This window comes from Myotis brandtii, unplaced genomic scaffold (genome assembly GCF_000412655.1).
Source record: "Myotis brandtii unplaced genomic scaffold, ASM41265v1 scaffold600, whole genome shotgun sequence".
NCBI classification, from domain to species: Eukaryota; Metazoa; Chordata; class Mammalia; order Chiroptera; family Vespertilionidae; genus Myotis; species Myotis brandtii.
The window spans coordinates 418,409-441,629 of record NW_005370273.1 but is presented as its reverse complement, the minus strand read 5'-3'; the positions used below and the strand labels follow the sequence as shown (position 1 = coordinate 441,629).

The following is a 23,221-nucleotide window of genomic DNA, read 5'->3' as shown; positions in this document are numbered from 1 at the left end:
AGGAACAACTGTAATAATCTGAACAATAAAGATTTAATTAGAAAAAAAATAAAAAGAGCAAAAATATCCAAAAGGACATCTCTTCAGAAGAACACAAACGGTCAATAACTATATGATATTCAACGTCACTAGGGAAACAGCAATCGGAACCACCCTGAGGGGCCCTGGCCCGGTGCAGTCGCTGGAATGTTGTGGTGCACACCAGAAGGTTTTGAGTCCAATCCCCAGTCAGGGCACATGTGGGAGGCAACCGATTGATGTTTCTCACATCAATGTTTCTCTAAGCGATAAAAATATATCCTTGGGCGAGGATTAAAAAACACACAAAATCAAAACCAAGAAGCCCCACTGCCCACCCACCAGTATGCTGCAATAAAGAAGTCAGTAAGTTATGATAAGGATGTGGAGAAATCAGAAGGCTCACACATAGCTGATGGAAAAATAAAGTGTATTCACTTTGGAAAACAGTCTAGCAGTTATGAGAATGTTAAATACAAAGTTACTAAACAACCCAGAAATTCTATTCCTAATTATATATCCAAGCGAAATGAAAGGATATCCCACAAATTGGACCAATGATCATAGCATCATTTTCATAATAAACAGTGGAAACAGCCCAAATGCCCATCAAGTGATGATGGATAAAACATGGTACATAAGGAATGAAGTACTGATACACGCTACGTGGATGACGGAAGATGGCCTATTGTATGATTCCATGCATCTGACATGTGTAGCATTGGGAAACCTATAGAGACGGAAAGTAGATCAGAGGTGGCCTTGGTGGAGGGGCAGGGAGTGAAGATGGCAGGACTGGGGGTGATGGCGAGCCAACGGGCATGGCGTCTCTTTTTAAAAAAAAAAAGTATTTTATTGATTTTTTACAGAGAGGAAGGGAGAGGGATAGAGAGTTAGAAACATCGATGAGAGAGAAACATTGATCAGCTGCCTCCAGCACGCCCCCTACTGGGGATGTGCCCGCAACCAAGGTACATGCCCTTGACCAGAATCAAACCTGGGACCCTTCAGTCCGAAGGCCGACGCTCTATCCACTGAGTGAAACCAGTTAGGGCAAGCATGGCATCTCTTACTGGCGTAAAGAAAATGTTTAAAAACTAACTGTAGTGATGGAGGCACAACTTTGTGGATATATGAAAAATCACTAAATTGTCCATTTTAATATGTGAATTATATCTCAATAAAGCTAATAAAAAATAGTAAAGAGGTCAAGTTCACCCCACTGGTTGCATCTGACATCACCAGAGAACAGTATTAAATCCAGGAAATCACCGTGGACCGAAAGGGTGCACCTGCCACTTCACAGGCCAGTGACTCCTGTGTTGCCCGCCCCCCTCCCCCCAAGACTCCAAACGGAAGAGCCCCTCCTGCCGCACCATGAGGTCACCCCCCTGCCCCACCGACTGCGAACACTGTCTGCACGACTCTGTCATTTTGAGAACGTGACATAGATAGGAGTCCCTTCCACACGTCACACCGCATGTGTCCCTTTAAAATCAGCATGACTGACAGTCTTCCCTTTTCATTCCTATCTAATAAGCCACAGCTTGTGTGACCACTGCCCACGGACATCGTCCGCCTTGTCTCCAGTTTTTGGTTATTACAAAACAGTTGCTATGAATATCTGGGCACAGATTTTTGTGTGGACATAGGTTTTCATTCTTCTGGGGAAAATGCTTAGAAGTGCAACTGTTGGGTCATACAAGTATGTATTTCATGTTTATGAAATTGCTCATTTATTTTCAGAGCAGCTCAGCATGTACGAGTGTGCTCTGCTAATCTGCTCCCTAGTGAGACTGGCGAAACGTGTTAAAATAACCATTGAACCCTCTGGAAAAGGTCCTGCCAATGTAGCAGGAAGAGCAGGTCTGCAGCCTCCGAACGACACCCCCCTGCTCCCCCTCGCTGCCACAAGCAGGCCCCACCCTGGGCAGGGCACCAGCACTTCCCTGCCTGCCCTGTACCTGTTGCGGAGGTTAAGTCACAGGTGAGCACTGAGCTTTGGGGCTTCCTTGGGCTCAACCCCACCGTGGAACGGACTATGCCTGGGAACGACGTGCTGCGGACAGCGGGAGGAGCCCTTCCCCGCGTGCGTGTGGTCCTGTGAGGTGAGGCGAGCCGAGGATCTCCAGCTGCTCGGGCCTTGCCCCCACAGAGCGCACCCCCCAGAAAGCAGGTGTTCCTCAGGGTGCCCCCCGCCCCCCGCCCTCAGGAGAAACAGTCTTAAAGCAGGGAGCTGCTACTCTCTTCCCAAAGGAACTGACTCCATTTGTAAAGGGATAAGTTCTGACATAAAGGCGCCCCCAGAAGGGGGTGTAGGGAAGGGCAGGGAGAGAACCCCTGTAGGTCTAAGGGAGACGCAGCCGAGACTGTGGGCTCACTGTGGGCAGGAGAGACAATGACAGCCAACACTGACCTCAGACGCGATTCTGACGAGAAGCTGCAAGTTCACTGGATTTGTTTGCAGAGGAATTGACCTTGTGCCGCAGGACAAATTCCAGCATGCCCTGTGTCCTAGCAGAGCAAAGGCAGGCAACCGTGGGCTTACCAGCTGGTGTCATCAGGAGAGCAGAGAGCCCTAGCAGCACTGCTCTCCCAGGAGCATGGCACCCCAGAGCAGTGCCTCCCTGAGGAGCAGCAGCGGAGGCTCGACTCTGGGCAGCGGTGGTGGGGTAGGGGCAGCAGTTAGAGGTCACGAGAATAACCAGCCACCAAACAAATAAAGGAGCCAATAGCAGTAACACGGGTGGGGATGCAGTGCCTGAGGTGCTGCGTGATAGCATCTAAAAGCCCACTTTTCCACAAGGAACGATGAGTCATGCCAAAGAAACAGGAGAGTGTGACCTATCATGGGAGCGGGGGGAGGCAGCAAACTGCTTTTTGAGAATGACCAGTGTCACTGACCAGAAAGAGATTCCAGAGCAGCGATTACACGTAAGCCCACAGACTGAAAGGAGAGCGCGAGTGAAGCAGGACGGTATGATGATCACGTCAGAGAGGAAGAAATTAAAAGAGAAAAGAAACAAGATAAAATCCTGGAGTTAAAAAGTACAATAAATGAACATTTTAAAATCCACAAGTGGGAGCAACAGTAGATCTGAACTGTACAACAGAGAATCAGATCAAAAGAGAGTATCCACGTTGTTGAGAGAAAAAAGAAGAGAGTGAGCAGTGCCTTGGAGAAGGTCTGTGTAAGGAGGCACAAGGGAAGGGGGAGGAGGAGGTGCCATTCTCCAGACAACCCATCAGGTCAAAGCCGAGGCCCGGGCGACAGGCAGCAGGCCATGAAGCGCAGGGGGGACGGGTCCTCGGCTCCCCGCACTTAGCACCCCACGACTCCCATGTCAGCTGTTCTGAAGGGTGTGTAGTGACATCTCAATGTACATTTCACTAATGGCTAGTGAGGTTGAACATTTATTTTTTTTTATTTTTATTTTTTTTTAAATATATTTTTTATTGATTTTTTACAGAGAGGAAGGGAGAGAGATAGAGTCAGAAACATCGATCAGCCGCCTCCTGCACATCTCTGACGAGAAGCTGCAAGTTCACTGGATTTGTTTGCAGAGGAATTGACCTTGTGCCGCAGGACAAATTCCAGCATGCCCTGTGTCCTAGCAGAGCAAAGGCAGGCAACCGTGGGCTTACCAGCTGGTGTCATCAGGAGAGCAGAGAGCCCTAGCAGCACTGCTCTCCCAGGAGCATGGCACCCCAGAGCAGTGCCTCCCTGAGGAGCAGCAGCGGAGGCTCGACTCTGGGCAGCGGTGGTGGGGTAGGGGCAGCAGTTAGAGGTCACGAGAATAACCAGCCACCAAACAAATAAAGGAGCCAATAGCAGTAACACGGGTGGGGATGCAGTGCCTGAGGTGCTGCGTGATAGCATCTAAAAGCCCACTTTTCCACAAGGAACGATGAGTCATGCCAAAGAAACAGGAGAGTGTGACCTATCATGGGAGCGGGGGGAGGCAGCAAACTGCTTTTTGAGAATGACCAGTGTCACTGACCAGAAAGAGATTCCAGAGCAGCGATTACACGTAAGCCCACAGACTGAAAGGAGAGCGCGAGTGAAGCAGGACGGTATGATGATCACGTCAGAGAGGAAGAAATTAAAAGAGAAAAGAAACAAGATAAAATCCTGGAGTTAAAAAGTACAATAAATGAACATTTTAAAATCCACAAGTGGGAGCAACAGTAGATCTGAACTGTACAACAGAGAATCAGATCAAAAGAGAGTATCCACGTTGTTGAGAGAAAAAAGAAGAGAGTGAGCAGTGCCTTGGAGAAGGTCTGTGTAAGGAGGCACAAGGGAAGGGGGAGGAGGAGGTGCCATTCTCCAGACAACCCATCAGGTCAAAGCCGAGGCCCGGGCGACAGGCAGCAGGCCATGAAGCGCAGGGGGGACGGGTCCTCGGCTCCCCGCACTTAGCACCCCACGACTCCCATGTCAGCTGTTCTGAAGGGTGTGTAGTGACATCTCAATGTACATTTCACTAATGGCTAGTGAGGTTGAACATTTATTTTTTTTTATTTTTATTTTTTTTTAAATATATTTTTTATTGATTTTTTACAGAGAGGAAGGGAGAGAGATAGAGTCAGAAACATCGATCAGCCGCCTCCTGCACATCCCCCACCGGGGATGTGCCCGCAACCTAGGTACATGCCCTTGACCGGAATCGAACCTGGGACCTTTCAGTCCGCAGGCCGACGCTCTATCCACTGAGCCAAACCGGTTTCAGCGAGGTTGAACATTTAAAAAATAGTTGTTTTCTGTTCCAGGATCTAATCAGGATACCACATCCCACTCACTCATGTCTCCCTCGACCCCTCCTGGCTGATGGCTCCTGCTCCCGATGACCCCAGGCTGCCGATTCCGGCCAGTGCTGCAGGGTGCCCTTCCCTGCCAATAGGCCTGGCTCACAGGCTAGACTGGGTTCTGGGATTCTGAGGGGCCTTCACAGTCTATAGAGAACATACTATTAACCTGACTCAGTCGTGTTGCCACGGCCTTGGCCACCTCACTGAGGGGTGTTTGGCAGGTTCCTTCTCTGTGAAGCCACCCCCTCCGCCCCCGTGGAGGTCTGTGACCTTACCCAACCCCCACCCCCTCCCCGGCACAGCACCCTGGGGAAGCCTGTGACTTTACCCCCTCCCCCGCGGGCACAGCACCTGTGGAGGTCTGTGACCTTATCCAATCCCCCTTTCCCTGCACAGCACCCTGGGGAAGTCTACACAGCCAACACTGAAGGACCTTCAGCATCTCCTGTGCTGGATCCTCTTTGGGGAAATGTTCCTTTACGAGGTTTGTTAACATTCCCTCCCAGCTTATGGCTTGTCTTTTCATCTTCCTAACGGGTCTTCACAGATAACAAGTTCTTATGAAGCTCAATTTCTTCAGTTTTCTTAATACACTAGAGGTCTGGTGCATAAAATTCCTGCACAGGTAGGGTCCCTAGGCCTGAATAGCGATCAGGGCCGATCTGTGGGATGACCGGTGGGGCGATTGGGGGCTGGGGGGGGGGGGGGGGGGGGGGCTTTCCTGGGCACCTGCCTTGGCTGGTGGCCTGGCACTGCTGCTCGTCGGCCTGCCCCCTACTGCCGCCGCCATGGGTTGGAGCCTGTGGGCAGCTCCTGCGTTGAGCGTCTGCCCCCTAGTGGTCAGTGTGCATCATAGCAACTGGTCATTCTGCCGTTCAGTCGATGTGCATATTAGGCTTTTATTATGTAGGACGGTGTTTTTACAATAGAGGCTGAAGGTAGCATACCTAAAATGTTCACAGGGATGTGCATCAGTCCTAAGAAGTGTTCACCAGGCTCTAGGTGCAGAAGAATGTCTACCACGTATTCTTCTAAAAGTCTTACATTTCAAAGTTAAATCCATTTTGAGTAAATTCTTGTATAAATTAGGTTGAGGTTGTGTTTTTTTTAACTTATGAATGTCTAGGACTGTCTGTTAAAAAGACTTTACTTCCTCCACTGAATTGGTATTGCACTTCAATAAAAAACAAAACAAAACAGCTGAGCATATCTGTGTGGACTTATTTCTGCGTTTTCTATACCGTTACATCATCTATATGTCAAGCCCTCCATAAATACCACTGCTACAATTACTGTGGCTAAATTATAGGCTTTTTTTCCCCCAAGATTATTTTAGCTATTCTACCTCCTATGCTTTTCAATGTCATGTTTAAAATATTCTTTATTATGTCTACAAAAGCCTTTGTGTGATTTTAATAGGAACTATATTAAACCTATTAATCAATCTAGGGAGAACTGACATCTTTATAGAGCTTTCTAACCCATGAACATTGTATGTCCTCTCAAAATTCTCGTAAGTTCATTACAAGTATCTAAAATTGTTGTGTGTGGATATTGGACCCTGTGATTTTGCTGAACTCATTTACTAGGTCCAGGAGTTTTTGCAAAGAATCCTTTGAGATTTTCTACGTAGATGATGTCATCTGCAAATAGGGTTCATTTATTTCTCTTGAACCTGTATAGCTGTTTATTCTTTTTCTTGTCTTAAAGTGTGGCTAGAACTTCCAGTTCTCTGTGGAGTAGTGGGACAGAACAGCCTTGTCATTTTGCTCATCTCAGGTAAGGCTAATGTTTAAGTTGGTAATTCTGTATGGCCCACGAATGATGTTATAAATATCCAAGTGGTCTCTGGCAGAAAAGTTTCCCACCCCCGTTGAAGACATTTTACTCAGTTGAGGGAAGTCTTTCTCTTTTCCAATTTTTGAGTTTTTATAAGTGTTAAATTTTGTCAAATAATTTTCAGCATCAATTGATATAATCACGTAATTTTCCTTTTGTAGCTTTTGTTATGGGATGAATTGTGTTCCCCCCGGAAAGACATGTTAAAGTCCTAAGCCTTGGTACCTAAAACTTGATGGTCTTTGCAGATGTAACGCAGTTACACTGAGATAAGATGGACCCTAACTCCAATGACGAATGTCTTTCTGAAGACAAGAGTCAGATACCCAGGGAAGAACACTTGTGGGTCCGGAGGCGGAAACCGGAGGGAAGCAGCTGCACGCCCAGTGTTATCAAACGCTTGCTGGCCAGAAGCTAGACAGGCAAGGAGAATGGTCTTCTGCAGCCTTCAGAGAGGCTGATCCTGCTGATGCCTTCATTTCGAACTTCTGGCCTCCAGAACTATGAGATAAATGTCTTATTTTAAGCTCTCTCATTTGTGGTACTTTATGATTTTCAAATATTAAAGAAGTTTTGCATAGCTGTAACAAATCTCATTTGATAAAGGTGTAAAATTCTATTTATATATTGCTGGATTGTAATTTACTAACAGTTTAAGTTTTTTTGCTTCCATATTCATGAGAAATATCAATCTGTAGTTTTCTGTATTGATACCCTTTTTGGTTTTTCTATAAGGGAAATAATGACTTCATAAAATGAATTTGAAACTGTTCCCTCCTGTATTTTGGAAGAGATTGTAAAAAATTATGTTGATTGTTCATTTAAACATTTGGAGAGTTTCCCAGTAAAAGCAGCTGAGCTGTCCTATCCGGTTTGGCTCAGTGGATAGAGCATTGACCTGCAGACTGAGTCCCAGGTTTGATTTTGGTTAAGAACACATGCCCGGGTTATGGGCTCAGTCCCCAGTTGGGGGCATGCAGGAGGCAGCCAATCGATGACTCTCTTTCTATCCTTCTCCCTTCCTCTCTGAAATCAATAAAAAATATCCTATGTAATAAAGAGCTAATATGCAAATGGTCATCACGCCCTCGTGCCCTCGGCAGAATTCGTGCACCAGTGGGGTCCCTTGGCCTGTCCTGCGGGATGGGGCCGAAACCGGTGCAGGCCAGACTGAGGGACCCCATCGGTGCACAATTGGGGCTGGGGAGGGATGCGGGAGGTTAGCCAGCCTGGGAGGGACAGCAGGAGGGCTCCAGGGCGTGTCTGGCTCATCTCATTCAGTACTGATTGGCTGGACCCCAGCAGCAAGGGGTGGGGAACATCTTAAAGAAAGGGACCTAAACTATCCTATATAATAAAAGGCTAATATGCAAATCAAACGGCAGAATGACCGGTTGCTATGATGTGCACTAACCACCAGGGGGCAGACGCTCAATGCAGGAGCTGCCCCCAGTGGCCAGTGTGCTCCCACAGGAGAAGCGCCGCTAAGCCATCAGTCAGACATCCCCTGAGGGCTCCTGGACTGCGAGACGGTGCAGGCTGGGCTGAGGGACCCCTCACCAAGTGCACAAATCTTGTGCACTGGGCCTCTAGTATTATATTTAAAAAAAGTAGCTGAGCCTATGGATTCTATTAAGAAGCTTTTGAATTATGGATTCAACTTACTTAATGGTTATAGGACTACTAAGATTTGTCTATTTATGGTGGCGTTTTGGTAATTTATGGTTTTGAAGTTATCGGTTCATTTTATCTAAGACGTTAGAGGCCCAGTGCACGAATTCGTGCACCAGTGGGGTCCCTCGGCATGGCCTGTGGGATCCCAGATTGCAAGAGGGTGCAGGCCAGGTCGAGGGACCCTACTGGTACCCAATTGGGGCTGGGGAAGGACACGGGAGGTTGGCCAACCAGGGAGGGACTGCGTAGTATTTTCTTACTAGAGGCCTGGTGCACGAAATTTGTACACCTGGGCAGGTGAGGGGGGGTGGAGTGGGTAGGAGGTGGGGGGAGGGGAAGTCCCTGAGCCTGGATTGTGAGAGGGTGCCGGCCAGGCTGAGGGACACCAGTGCAGGGCTGAGGGACCCCTCACCAAGTGCACAAATCTTGTGCACTGGGCCTCTAGTATTATATTTAAAAAAAGTAGCTGAGCCTATGGATTCTATTAAGAAGCTTTTGAATTATGGATTCAACTTACTTAATGGTTATAGGACTACTAAGATTTGTCTATTTATGGTGGCGTTTTGGTAATTTATGGTTTTGAAGTTATCGGTTCATTTTATCTAAGACGTTAGAGGCCCAGTGCACGAATTCGTGCACCAGTGGGGTCCCTCGGCATGGCCTGTGGGATCCCAGATTGCAAGAGGGTGCAGGCCAGGTCGAGGGACCCCACTGGTACCCAATTGGGGCTGGGGAAGGACACGGGAGGTTGGCCAACCAGGGAGGGACTGCGTAGTATTTTCTTACTAGAGGCCTGGTGCACGAAATTTGTACACCTGGGCAGGTGAGGGGGGGTGGAGTGGGTAGGAGGTGGGGGGAGGGGAAGTCCCTGAGCCTGGATTGTGAGAGGGTGCCGGCCAGGCTGAGGGACCCCACCAGTGCACGATCGGGGCTGGGGAGGGACCACAGGAGGGCTCCAGGGCGTGTCCGGCCCATCTTACTCAGTCCTGATTGGCCAGACCCCAGCAGCAACCTAACCTATTGGTAGGAGCATCTGCCCCCTGGTGGTCAGTGCACGTCATAGCAAGCGGTTGAGCGGCCTTAGCATATTATGCTTTGACTGGTTGAATGGCCAACCGAACACTTAGCATATTAAGCTTTTATTATATAGGATGCTTTTAATGGCTGCACAATATGTAGTAATATCCTGTTTCACTCCTGATAATCCCAATTTGCCTGTTTTCCTTTATCTTTTTCAGTTTTGCTAGAGATTTGATTTTATTGATCTTTTTTCAAAGAACCAGTTTTTGTTTTATTAATTTCCTCTTTAAAAAAATGTTACTTTTATTGATTTTAGAGAGAGAGGAATGGAAAGAGAGAAAAACATTGATGAGAAACATAAATCAGCTACCTCCTGCATGTCCCCTAGTGGGGACTGAGCCTGAACCCGGGCATGTGCCCTGAACGGAACCAGTGACCTTTTGGTGTATGGTACAACACTCAACCGAGCCACACCGGCCAGGGCTTAATTTCCTCTTTTCAATTTCACTGATTTCTGCTGTCTTTACTATTTTCTTCCTTGTATTTGCTTTGAGTTTATGTTGCTCTTTTTACTGTTTTTGTTGTAGGAACTTTGAGATGTTCCCTCTTGTCTAATGTAGCATTTCGTGCTATAAATTTCCCTGTTGGCACTGCTTTAGTTGCCTCCCATATATTTTGAATACCCTTCATTTTATTTTCATTCAGTTTATGTATTTTAAAAAATTTCGACACTTCCTCTTTGACCCATTGCTTAGAAGTGTTTTGTGTAATTTCCATGGTTTGGAGGTTTTTGGTTCTCTCTGTTTTTGGTTTCCAATGTGATTCCATTATAGGAAATGAAGATAATCTGTATAATTTCAATTCTGTTAAATCTGCTAAGGTTTGCTTTCTGGTCCAGGACACTGTCTGTCTTAACATGCTCTGTGTGCACTTGAGAGAATGTGTATTTTCTGCCGCTGTTCAAGTGTGTATGAACGTTTCTTAGATGCTGGTGTATGGTGCTCAGCTCTACATCCTCGCTGACTCTGTCCAGTGCTCCTACCAGTCGCTGAGACCAAGGCGCTGAAGCTATCACGTCACCGCACATCTGCCAATCTCTCCTCCAGCTCCAGCGTTTTGCTTCAAGTATTCTGAGGCTCTTGGTTTTTGTTGCCTCTACATTTTTTAATAGCACACAATGCCCTTCTTTGTTTCCAGTAATTTTCTTTCCTCTGGTTTACTTTTAGTTGATATTAATATAGCTACTTTTGCTTTTTAAAATTTTTCCATTGCATATATTTTCCATCTGTCAATCTATCTATGTCAATGTACTTGAAGTGTGTTTCTTATAGACAGAATATAGGTGGATCTTTTTCCCATCCATCCTGTCATTCTGTGTTTTAATTGGTATATTCAGACTATTCACATTTAAGGTAATTATTGATATGTAAGGTTAAATCTGCCATGTTATTATTGCTTTCCTGTGCTGCTTCTATTTTTTAAATGCTTACCCAAGGGTATTTTTCCGATAATTTTTTTTTTTAGAGACAGTGGAGGGGAGGGAGGAAAAAGAAAGCGAGAGAAACACTGATGTGAGAGAGATACAGTGATTGGTTGCCTCCTGCACAAGCTTGCAACTGAGGTATGTGCCCTTGACTGGAAATTGAACCCATGACCTTTCGGTCCATGGGCTGACACTCTAACCAGTTAGCCAAAATGGCCAGGGAATTTCTTGGGCTTCTTGATCCTCTATTTCTTTTCTTTCCTTCCTGTAAATTACCTGACCAGTTTTTAACAGTTCATCTTGATTTATTTTTAAGAATATGATTTTAAAACATAGGCAAAGCAGTTCAACTAAAGTTTAATAGTCAAGAGACTTGGCGCAAAGGTGATGAATATGGACATGTTCAAACAGAAGATGTAGGAATCATGAACATTTTCAGTCATCAAATTACCTTTCTTGATACAGTTATGGTGAGTTCCAAGAAGCAATAAGACTTTTTTAGTATGGCTTAAAATGTTACTAGGGAACCCTTTAAATGTTAACTTCTAGGCTGTGGAATTCTGGCATGAAGAGAGGTGTAGTGGTCCATACCCTGCTTCCATCACAGGCCAACATTCTCTACCTTTGGAAATCTTACCTGCTCTTCAAACCTCAGGGAACACTTGTGAGGAAGAAAACCTGGAATGTGTTGCCACTTCTGTACTTCCATTTAGAGCAAGCATGTCAAACTCGTGGCCCGCAGGCCGTATGCAGTCCACAATGAATATTTTTGCAGCCCAGCCAATATAATGGTATGTAAGAAATGTTTTAATAAAAATTTCGTAACTTATTTTTTACAATATCCTGTTATACATAATTATTAATAACGAACTACACCGTTCGCTAATGACTGATTACTAGAATCGTGTTGCATTCATTTCCCTTATGTGCCTTCTGTGCAGGCGCACCATTTCTCTCCACTAATACCAGCAGTCATTAATCTTGTACTGACCTGTTTGGTGTGCACAACAGGAAATATTTCACTTTTGGAGAAGAAAAATAGGCTTATTTGCGTTACGCTTATTAATTTGTGAAGTTATTCAGTGTCTGGTAAGTTAATGTTCAAGAAAAAATATTAATTTTTATTAAAATGTTCTATTATTTTATGTTAACGATGACTCATTTATTTCAGCCCTTTGTATTCAGCATTTCTCTACTGAAATAAACCTACGTTTCTAGGAAAATTGAAGCTTTTGTTTTTTGTGGCCACGTACACTTACACCTTTATTCGTCCCGTTAGCCTTCGAGTTTGACACGCTTGCTTTAGAGACTGAACTGCCAGGACCCTCATCCCTGCTCACAGAGATTAGTCAGTCCAGTCCAGCTCTGCTCACCTTGAGGCCACAAGGAAGCCCTCAGAGAAGTGCCCAAGTAGACTTTCTATGAGGAAATGGGAATAATGACCAACCCTCTGCTAACTTATACTTCTTTGTGCAATGACTATATCTGAGATTAAGGACACTTAAAGTCTATCAGCACAAATATTTACGAAGTACTATCAGCCATTTTTATTACATGTTGGTTTATAAAAATGTTACTCTTAAGTTCAACAACAAGAGTTAATGTTGACCACTGCAAGAGTTACACATGTTAAATAAAGGTGGTCCTTTGGGAAATAAAACTCCCTGGAGCTTATGATGCACGTGGATCTGAGCATCCGAGGAACTCAGATGGACTATGCCAAACACCCAGTATAGCTCCTTCCACAGCTCTGTGGGGAGGAGGAGTCATCTACCGCCACTTGAGGAGCTGGGAATACATGAAATTTACCAAGAACAATGTTGTCACTTATTTATTAGACTGAGTTTCCAATAAAGTAGACATAGCTTTCTCAGGCAAAGAGTAATTTTCCAAATTTTATACCCAAATGTACATTCTGTCTAAGTTAAACATTAAAGTCTTCAGATTTTATAACAAAAACTTAAGGTTTTTTAGAAAGTGAAAACTTGTAAACCTGTCTGTTCTACTGTGATTGTAATCACAGTAAAAGACCAATTTCATGCATTAACACTGAAGTTCCTGGGGGAAGCTAACCTTTAACCCGGACGTCACTGTATCGCTGAAAGTGGTGGTAAGCAGCTTTCCAGGGGTTCCGATAGTGACGGAGCAAAGTAATGGGAGGTCTTGGACGCACGGGGACATACCTCACTCCTTCTTCATCTGTTTAAAGGGAACAAAAAAAAGATGCTAAGTAGCTTATTACATTCTAGAGGCCTGGTGCATGAAATCCATGCACTCGGGGGGGGCCCTCAGCCTGGCCTGCACCCTCTCACAGTCCAAGAGACCTTGGGGGGTGTCCCACTGCCGGCTTAGGCCCGCTCCTTGCACCTAAGCTGGCAGTCGGACATCCTTAGTGCTGCTGCGGAGACGGGAGAGGCTCCCGCCACCGCTGCTGCGCTCACCAGACGTGAGCCTGGCTTTTGGCTGAGCAGCACTCCCCCTGTAAAGTGCATTGACCACCAGGGGGCAGCTCCTGCATTGAGCGTCTGCCTCCTGGTGGTCAGTGCGTGTCATAGCGACTGGTCATTCTGCTGTTCAGTCGATTTGCTTATTAGCCTTTTACTATATAGGATTTGCCACAATCCTCAAGGTACAATTCCAGTAAGTGAGCCCTAGTGAGATTGGACTATGTAAACAGCTTTGGGATTGGTCCTGATTCAAGTGGGAAAGCTTCACACGACAGCAGATTCCATTACCAATGTACTCCTTGGGAGGAGACTTGCGCTTCTCCGCCTTCACCAGGAGACTCTTGGCTGTGGACTTCTCATCGTCAGTGCTGTTTGTCTCCATCATGTCCCCCTCTTCTGTGGAAATCACATGCTGTTGCTTCCGAGGCTTTTTCCTCGGGGAGGCACCAGGCGGTAGGTCACTTGTGGGCAGGGACAGGTTGTTAGCCAGCAATGCAAGAGATGGCGACATGGTGCTGGCAGCTAGTGGAGGAACTGCTGCACGGGAGAGAGAGCGCACATGTGCATGAGAACCTGAGCATACGGACAGCGTCACCAGATGTCCACCGGTGAAAATAAGTAGAACAAAGAAACCCTTGTGTGCTCGGCGCCGGGTAAGCACCAGCTGTGCAGAGGCGACCAGGTGCTTCCTAACACCTCACACCTCCACTGTCCTTGCAGGAAGACGCAGGAGTGACAAAAGCACCGGTGTCAAGCACCTGGGTGGCAGGGCCGACCCTGAGGACTTTCTGGGGCCCACATACCACCTCTGAGCGTCTGCCTGCCTCTGGGCTTCTTGTCGAAGGGGAACAAGAAACCACATGGTCAAGCCACTATTTCAAGCTTTTGAGCATGAATTCTTAGAAGTTAACCTATTTAGTCACATACTCTTAAGATAATCTGAATTAGTGGGCATATTTTATTACTCCCAATTTAAAGATGAGAAAACAAGGCACAGGTCATGGCAAGTGCAGGGGCGGCGCAGAGCCGGGCTGAGCTCAAGCTCTGGCACCCATGGCACACGGCCTCCTATCAAGCAGCCTCCACCGGGAGGGGAGCACTCGCCTGGGCGTGCGTGAATCATACACCTGGGGCCTTACAAATCAGGACAAAAGCTCGCCTCCACCCTTATTCCCATCTACCATATCCCCACGTCCCTGCCCACACCCTACCTCGGCGCCCAGTCCCAACAGGCACACCCTGAACACTGTCATCACATCTTAATTTCTAGCATCTGATTCTCCAGCCAAAACCAACTATTTTTCCAGGTCACTCCTCTTAGCAACCAGTCTCCAACAACCTCTAGTTGAGGAACTATTATCCATTAATAGGAACTATTAAATAGGAACTAGGAACTATTATCCATTAATCCTACCTTTTTTTTTTTTTTTTTTTTGCTATTGCTTATCCCTCTCCTATTACTGGTTTTTAATTCTACCATCAATTTTATTTGTTCATTCTCTCACTGGACCTTCTCTTGCTCCCCTGTCCTCGCTTTCTCCAAGCAGCCCGCACTGTGCTGCTGAATGTCGCTGTGCTTGCTGCCTCCTGGCTTGCTGGCCAGCCTCCGCGCCTTTCCTGCTGTGGGGCAATCCCAGGGTATCTGCTAAGTCCACTCTCTCCACATGGCCATTTCACCCTTCTCCTTCCTCACACCTCCAGCACCTCTTTCCCCAGCCCTGCTCTTAGCTGATTACCTTGCTTTCAATCTTACTGCAAATACATACATACATACATACATACACACAATAAAAGGAACAATCAGAAAATGCTCATAAATTCCACCACGTATACCGTCTTCCTTGCACCGGGACCACGTATTTCCTTATCTTTGTGTGTCCTGCCCTGACACTGCTCCAGGAATCCTCATCTTTCTCCACACCATCAATTCTTTCCTTGGACAGGATCATTCCCACCTGGACTTGTAATGCCCCAGCTTAAAAGTTACTCCTCTTGGCATTACTTCCCTGCAGCTACTGCCCTTCCCTTTTCTACCCCTTTTTAACAAACCGCTCAAGGACTGTTCACACTTATTGGCTCCAATGCTCCTCTCCAGTTTTCTCTTGAACCCACAGCCAATCATCCTGGACTAATATCATTACATGAAAACAGCTCTTCTCAAGATCTCCACATGCTGTTAAATCCAATGGTCGCAGCTCAGTACTTACGTTTTTGAAAAACGTATGTTTTATTAAAAATTTTTTCAATTACAGTTTATTTTCATAATTACTTTGTATTAGTACAGCACAGTGGTTAGACAATCAAATACTTCACCAAGTGTTCCCACTGATACTTCTACCTGGCACCATACCCAGTTACTGCAATATTACGGACACTATTCCTAGGCTGCACTTTGCGTCCCCGCGACTGTTCTGTAACTACCAATCTGTCCTTCTCAGTCCCTTCACCTTTCCACACAGTCCTCCAATGCCCCTCCCCTCTGGCAACCATCCGACTGTTCTCTGCACCTATGCATGCTTCTGTTTTGTTCTTTTCTTTTGTTCTTTAGTTTCCACATATAAGTGAAATCATATGGCATTTGTCTCTGACTGACTGCTTTCAGTTAGCATAATAACCTCTAGGTCCATTCAGGAGTCCTTAACCTAATTGAGCTTTCAACAGCATGTGACCCAGCTGATTACTCCCCTTTCCCTGAAATATTTCTGCCCTGCTTCCAGGACATCACGTACCCCAAGTTTATTCTCTCCACTCTGGCCCCTTCACTCAGTCTCCTGTTTGCTCCGCCTCTTCTTCCTCCACAGAAAGGGCAGTGGCCTGGAGGAGCTCAGTGCACAGCGGCCTCTGTTTTTATCTGCACTCATTCCTTAAGGGATTTTATCCAGACTCATGGCTTTAAACACATTTTATACACGACAGCTCCCAGTCCATGCCTGCAATTCACTCTCTATTCCAAAAGCCAGGTTCACAGGCCCAAACGCCTACCTGATGTGTCTGTTTGGAGGCAGGTCTAGCAGATACCTCAAACTTACCAAATCAAAACCTCAGTCCCTCCCTATAGAATGTGCTCCTCCTGCAACCTTCCCTCTCTCAGCTGTTGGCAACTCTGTGCTCCCAGTTACTGAGACCTGACCTTGATGCTGTTCTCCCACACGCAACATCCAATCTTGAAAGAAATCCTCAGCTCTACTTTAACAATATACCTAATCCAATCATTTCATACCACTTCTGTTGCTACTACCTTGGTTGAAGCCTTCATTGTTCCCTGCAATTTATGCAATAACCTCTGAACAGAGCTCCTGGATTCCATCCTTGCTCCCGTCTTTTCTGTACACGGCAGCCAGAGCGGTAAGAAATGCAAGGGACCTGCAGTCCCTCCTCTGCTCTAAACCCTCTCACAGCTCTCCCGTCCTCACAATGGTCCACAGCTCTGTCTTGACCCTGGTCCTCTGACCTGCCCTTTGACCACTTCCTGGGCATGAGGCTCCACCTGTGTGCCTCTGCTCCCTGCACACGGCTTGTTGCTGTCCCAGGCCCCCATCTTTCTAATGTCTCTACTCAAAGATACTTTCTCAGGAAGCCTTCCTTTAAGTCTTTTAAATATCACAGCTCCAGCCCTAACTTTCCCTTATATTTTGTCCCTGCCTCTTTTTCTGTTTGTCACATTTGCTAGATGACAGAGTTGTGCTTTTTTCACTTGGGCTTTGTCTGTTTTTATAGACACTGAAATATTACTTTTGTAGTTATGAAAAACAAGATCCACAAAAAATTATTAAAAAACAAAATCAAACAGAAAGAAAACTTCCAGTCATCTGCGCTTTACAGTGAGTTTACAGACGAGAAGAGAAAAAAAGGGGTAATGTATAGTTTTAAGATTTTACTAAACACATATTAAGTTTAACAAGAGAGTATTTTCAACAACATAAATCTTACTTTACTGTGTAACAAAAATGGGCAGGTAATAAATTGTAAATAGCAGGACTTAGCGATGATTGTATCCTCTTACATGGCGATTTTTAATTCTTTTTTTGGGGCAGTATTTTATTAATGAACTAGAGGCCTGGTGCAAGAAATTCATGTACTCGGGATTGGAGGGGTCCCTCAGCCCAGATTGCGAGAGGGCACAGGCCAGGCCGAGGGACTCCACGGGTGCACGATCAGGGCTGGGGAGGTTGGCCAGCCAGGGAAGGACCACGGGAGGGCTCCAGGGCATGTCTGGTGTGTCTCGCTTAGTCTTGATCGGCCAGACCCCAGCAGCAAGCTAACCTACTGGTCTGAGCATCTTCCTCCTGGTGGTCAGTGCACATCATAGCGAGCAGTTGAGCCGCCTTAGCATATCATTAGTATATTACACTTTGATTGGTTGAACGGACAACCAGACACTTAGCATATTAAGCTTTTATTAGATAGGATACAAAAAGCTATCATGAAGAATATGTAAATATCTTTGGGGAAATATTAATCTTTTTCTTAATTTTGGTTAAGAAATAAAATTAATGATAAAACCAGCAAAATGGTTTAGTTTTCAAAAAGAGCTTTCATTTATTAAAAAGTAATAAAGTGCAAATTTAAAATGAGAATGGAGGGGTCAGCATTCCTAACTAAGGGTAACACAAGTTGGGACTCTGAGGAGAATCAGGAAAAGGGGAAGCAACTGCCAACACTGTATTCTGTGAGTGAACTTACCAGAAACTGGTCTCATGATATCCATTGGTTCCACTTCTTCTTTAACTTTTATCTCAGGTACAGGAGGGCCCAAAATCGAGGAGGGATTGCCACCTACAGCTGCTGCAGGCAGGGGGGCGGCTGCGATGGTCGTGATAGGTGGAGTGATGGGAACGGCTCCAGGCATGGTGGAGAGGGCAGCCGCAGGCTGTGACGGGGGACTAGCTGCAATCATGGTTGGAATGGCTGGTGGAGGCTGCTGAGCAGTGGGAGGGACTGCAATGGTGGGTTGATCATTATTCTGATTGGACACAGTGTCCATGGACACAGTGACTGGAGTGGCCATTGACACGTGGATTTCTGACTTAGGTTTGGCACTGAAATACAAAAGCAAAGATAATGTAGCAAACAACAGAAAATTTCCTTAACCTGCAACATCTTAGAGGATGGTATTTATCCAATTCGTTTTGTAAAACACAGCAAAACTAAAATAATTCTTAATTCTAATAGTTGAACTTTAAAGTTTGAAAGGGAATTGCAGTTTTAAAAATACCCCTCCTTGCGCCACCCAACATGTTTTTATAAGCAGTAATAAAATTAATTTAGAAAACCAAGTCCATTGTAAAGAAATCAAAGTATGTCATCAAAAACAACCAATTTTCATTATGTTGTGCATTTTCCTCCCAGAATTCCTTAATGCATATGCTGTTTTAGGAGGTCTTTTGATTGATTACAATTGTATTCATACTTCATATGTAGTTTCTCTTATAAAAGAGGAAACTCATGCACATGGCAAAGATAGGAAAGAATACAAATTAAAAGTAATTTCCCTCCACTTCACACATGCAGACCTCTACCCAGAGGCACCAGTACAGTGGAACCTCAGTTCTCGAAATTAATTCACTATGGAAGGCTGTTCGAGAACCAATTTGTTTGAAAAACGAATCATTTTTCCCCCTTAGAAATAATGTAAATTGAATTAATGTGTTCCAGACCCCCAAAATAAATGTTGTTTTTTTAAAATATATTTTATTGATTTTTTACAGAAAGGGAAAGGGATAGAGAGTTAGAAACATCGATGAGAGAGAAACATCGATCAGCTGCTTCCTGCACACCCCTACTGGGAATATGCCCGCAACCAAGGTACATGCCCTTTGACCGGAATCGAACCTGGGACCCTTCATTCCGCAGGCCGACACTCTATCCACTGAGCCAAACCGGTTAGGGCAAAATAAATGTTTTAACTTTTCTTATGTACAGTACATATCTAATGTACTGTTTCATCTATAAGCAAACACTTCCTTTCTTTCTTTTTTTTTTTTTTAAATATATTTTATTGATTTTCCACAGAGAGGAAGGGAGAGAGACAGAGAGTCAGAAACACCGATGAGAGAGAAACATCGATCAGCCGCCTCCTGCACATCCCCCACTGGGGATGTGCCTGCAACCCAGGCACATGCCCTTGACCGGAATCGAACCCGGGACCTCTCAGTCCGCAGGCCGACGCTCCATCCACCGAGCCAAACCGGTCCCGGCACACTTCCTTTCTTAAATTTATCGACCCACCCTCCTACCAGCCTTAAACAAATTTTTCATATGTCACTGCCTCAGAAATGCTATCACCAGCTAACTGCTTTTCATTTATCCAATTAACAGCAGTTTTCCTACCGCTTAAGTGGCCGTGGTTGTTGTTTTGTGAGCACTTCATACCCTTAGCAACACTGGCACTCTGGACGGCCTCTTTATGTTTTAACATTGTGCTAATCATAGATTTAGCCGCAACAGAAGCATCTCTCCTTTGTTTGTTGCCTGAGAGACACTTTTTGTCACACTGAGGTATCGGCGTAAAAGGGTTCTCAGGTCCAGAACGGAAGTTTTGGTCGACAACCAAGACCTTTTTTCTGTGCACAACATGATGGAGAACAGAACTGTTCGAGGTGGGAGACATTCGAGAAACGAGGCTTGACTGTATATGTTACCAGAGATACTTCAGACATCTAAAGTAGCTACAAATACAGTGTGTAAAAATGTACATCCTATTTTATCAGTTTTTTAAAATATATTTTTACTGATTTCAGAGAGGAAGGGAGAGGGAGAGAGAAACATCAATGATGAGAGAATCACTGATCGGCTACCTCCTGCATGACCCCTACTGTGGATCAAGCCTGCAACCCGGGCATGTGCCCTTGACCGGTATCGAATCCGGGACAATTCAGTGCACAGGCCGACGCTTTATCCACTGAGCCAAACAAACGAGGGCTATTTTTTCCAATTTTTTAAAAAATATTTTTATTTTTAGAGAGAGAGGAAGGGAGAGGGAGAGACAAAGAGAAACATCAATGTAAGAGGGAAACATTGATCGGCTGTCTCCTGCATGTCATCTACTGGGGATCGAGCCCACAACCCAGGCCTGTGTCCTGACCCAGAACTGAACCAGCGACCTTTCGGTGCACGGGACGCTGCCCAGCCCACTGCGTGAGAACTGAACCAGCACCTCCCAGTGCATGGGCACCGCCCAGCCCACAGCCAGAGCCTGTTTTCTCAGGTTTATAAGAACAACTCATACATGTCATTACAACTTCTTAAACATTATTTTTAAGTAAAATATTTTATTTAATAGCTGCAAAGATTTACCTACTTATATTACTACTAGAGTCCCAGTGCATGGATTCGTGCACTAGTAGGGTCCCTCAGCCTGGCCTGCACCCTCTTCCAATCCAGGACCCCTCAGGGGATGTCGGATTGCTGGTTTTGGACCAATCCCTGCAGGCCAGCCTGCAGTCTGACTGGCAGTCTGACATCACCCGAGGGATGTAGTGTGCGAAGCAGCAGGTGGCTAGGGAAGAGCCCTGAGCCCGGGCTGGGCGCCACACTGCTCCCGCTCATCCCGGCCCCACTGTGTCTGCTGCCCCCGCCACTCAATAGTGCTGCCACAGAGGCAGGAGGCTTGCGCCACCGCAGCTGCGCTCACCAGCTGTGAGCCTGGCATCTGGCACCCGTCAGTCAGCTGAGTGGTGCTCCCATTGTGGGAGTGCACTGACCACCAGGGGGCAGCTGCTGCGTTGAGCGTCTGCCCCCTGGTGGTCGGTATGCGTCATAGCGACTGGTCAAACAGTCATTTGGTTGCTTAAGCTTTATATATATAGATTGCTGAAAATTCAGGATATAAAAAACAACACAAAACGATACCTCTTAAGTTCAAACCGAAACCAAATGGGCTTCCATAGGCAAAAAATTCAACATCGGCCTATAAACCTCAGACCATATACAAAAATGAACTCAACATGGTGTAAACCTCAATGCAAAATGTATATAAGAAAATACAAAAGAAAACCTAGACTTAGGTGAAGTTCTTAGACATGACACCAAAGCACAACCCATGAAAGAAAAAACTGATAAACGGAGCTTCATTAAAATGGAAAACGTTTTCTTTGCTTGTTTTCCTATTTTTGTGCTAAAAATAGAGGGGGAGAGAGAAACATAGATGTGAGACACACACATTGATTGGTTGCTTCCCACAGGTACTCAGATCAGGGCCAGGGATGGACCCTGCAACCCAGGTACATGCCTTGCCTGGAAATCAAACCCTCGACCCGGAGCACGGGATAATGCTCTAACCATTGGGACACCTACCAGGGCCAAACAACTGAATTTATTTAGCAAGGTTGTAGGATAAAAGAATCTCATATGTTGCAGGTAAGAATTTAAAACGGTAGAGCCGCTCTGGAAAAACAGTTGGGAAGTTTTTTATAAAATTAAAAATATATGCAACTCAGCTTGTGCACTCTTTGGATTTATCCTAGAGAAAGGAAAACGTGTTTCTACCAAGAAAACTATACAGGAATGTCCACAGCAGCTTTATTTGTAATAGTCCCGAACTAGCAACAACCTCAATATATTTCAATAAGCAAATAAACAAATTCTGTACATTTCTATGATGCAACACTACCCACTCAAAAGAGAACTACTGATACAAGCTGCAACTTGAATGGATCTCAAAAGAAAATGTTGAGTGGATATAAGCCAGTATCATTAGATTATTGTATGCAATACACATAATGTATGCAATACACATAGAATAATTATGAGATTCTGTTTACATAAAACTTTAAAAAAATATATATTTTTAATGATTTCAGAGAGGAAGGGAGAGGAAGAAATAGAAACATCAATGATTAGCGAGAACCATTGATTGGCTGCCTCCTGCACGCCCCACTACGGGGGATCGAGCCCACAACCTGGACATATACCCTGACCAGAAATCAAACAGTGACCTCCTGATTCATCGGTCAATGCTAAACCACTGAGCTACTGGGGTAAATGAGCTATTTTAAATAACTTCAAAGAACTAAAGAAGATCATGGCTAAAGAACATCATGAAAAAAAAAAAAAAGATCACGAAAATGATGTCTCAGCAAATTGAGAATGTCAATACAGAGAAATTATAAAATAGATAAAATTGAAAAATATAAAAGCTGAAAGGAAAGAAGTCAATGGAAGGCTCAAAAGCATTGTTTAACAGGCATAAGGAAAAGATCCACATACACGAAGACAGGTCAATTGAGATTCCCAGTCTGAACAGAAAACAAAATTGGAGAAAAAGAAACAGAGCCCCGAGATCTTCGGGACAGCAATGCGCGCCCTATGGGAGGCAAGGAGAGGAAGGGGCAAGAATATCTAAAGAAATAATGGCCAATGACTCCCTAAATGTGATGAAAACCATTAGTCTATACACCTCAAAGTTCAACAATCCCTAAGTAGAATAAATGAAAAGAAACCCACAACTAGACACATCATAATTAAATTGTCAAAATGCACAAGGAAGTATTTAAAAGTGAAATTCTGTAACTTAATTGTACCAAAAAAGATAATATATGGTAAATTGTTACAAGTTAAATCCAGTTGAATATTTTCCTCTACATTTATAGCTTTTCATATTAACAACTTAAAGGGGTGCACCAAGAGTGTCCACCTCAGGTAATTGGGGAGGCTGAGCCACTGGGCCCTATAGGACACCTAGCACACAAAGCCACTCTACCAACACAGGGAAGCATAAAAAATGCGGAGACAAAGAAACAGGTCACAAATGACAAAAATGGAGGAAAGCAAACTACTGGATTTAGAGTTCAAAACCACACTTATAAGGTTTTTCAAGAATTTTCTAGAAACCGCCGATAAATTTAGTGTGACCCTCAAGAAATCTAGTGAGACCCTTGAGGTTATGAAAAAGGACCAACTAGAAATTAAGCATACACTGACTGAAATA

General features: G+C 45.0%; 1 protein-coding gene across 3 annotated transcripts in view; it reads right to left on the bottom strand.

The window, feature by feature from the left end:
* SAP130 (Sin3A-associated protein, 130kDa) overlaps positions 1 to 23,221 on the bottom strand; it is a 102,068-nt gene that overhangs the window by 7,053 nt on the left and 71,794 nt on the right. For all 3 annotated transcript variants that reach the window (XM_014550401.1, XM_014550404.1, XM_014550402.1), the window contains 3 exons: positions 17,977 to 18,332; positions 13,582 to 13,830; positions 12,920 to 13,045 (listed from right to left, as the gene is read on the bottom strand). In XM_014550401.1, coding sequence (XP_014405887.1) covers positions 12,920 to 13,045; positions 13,582 to 13,830; positions 17,977 to 18,332 — 731 coding nt within the window. The remainder of the gene's footprint in view (positions 1 to 12,919; positions 13,046 to 13,581; positions 13,831 to 17,976; positions 18,333 to 23,221) is intronic.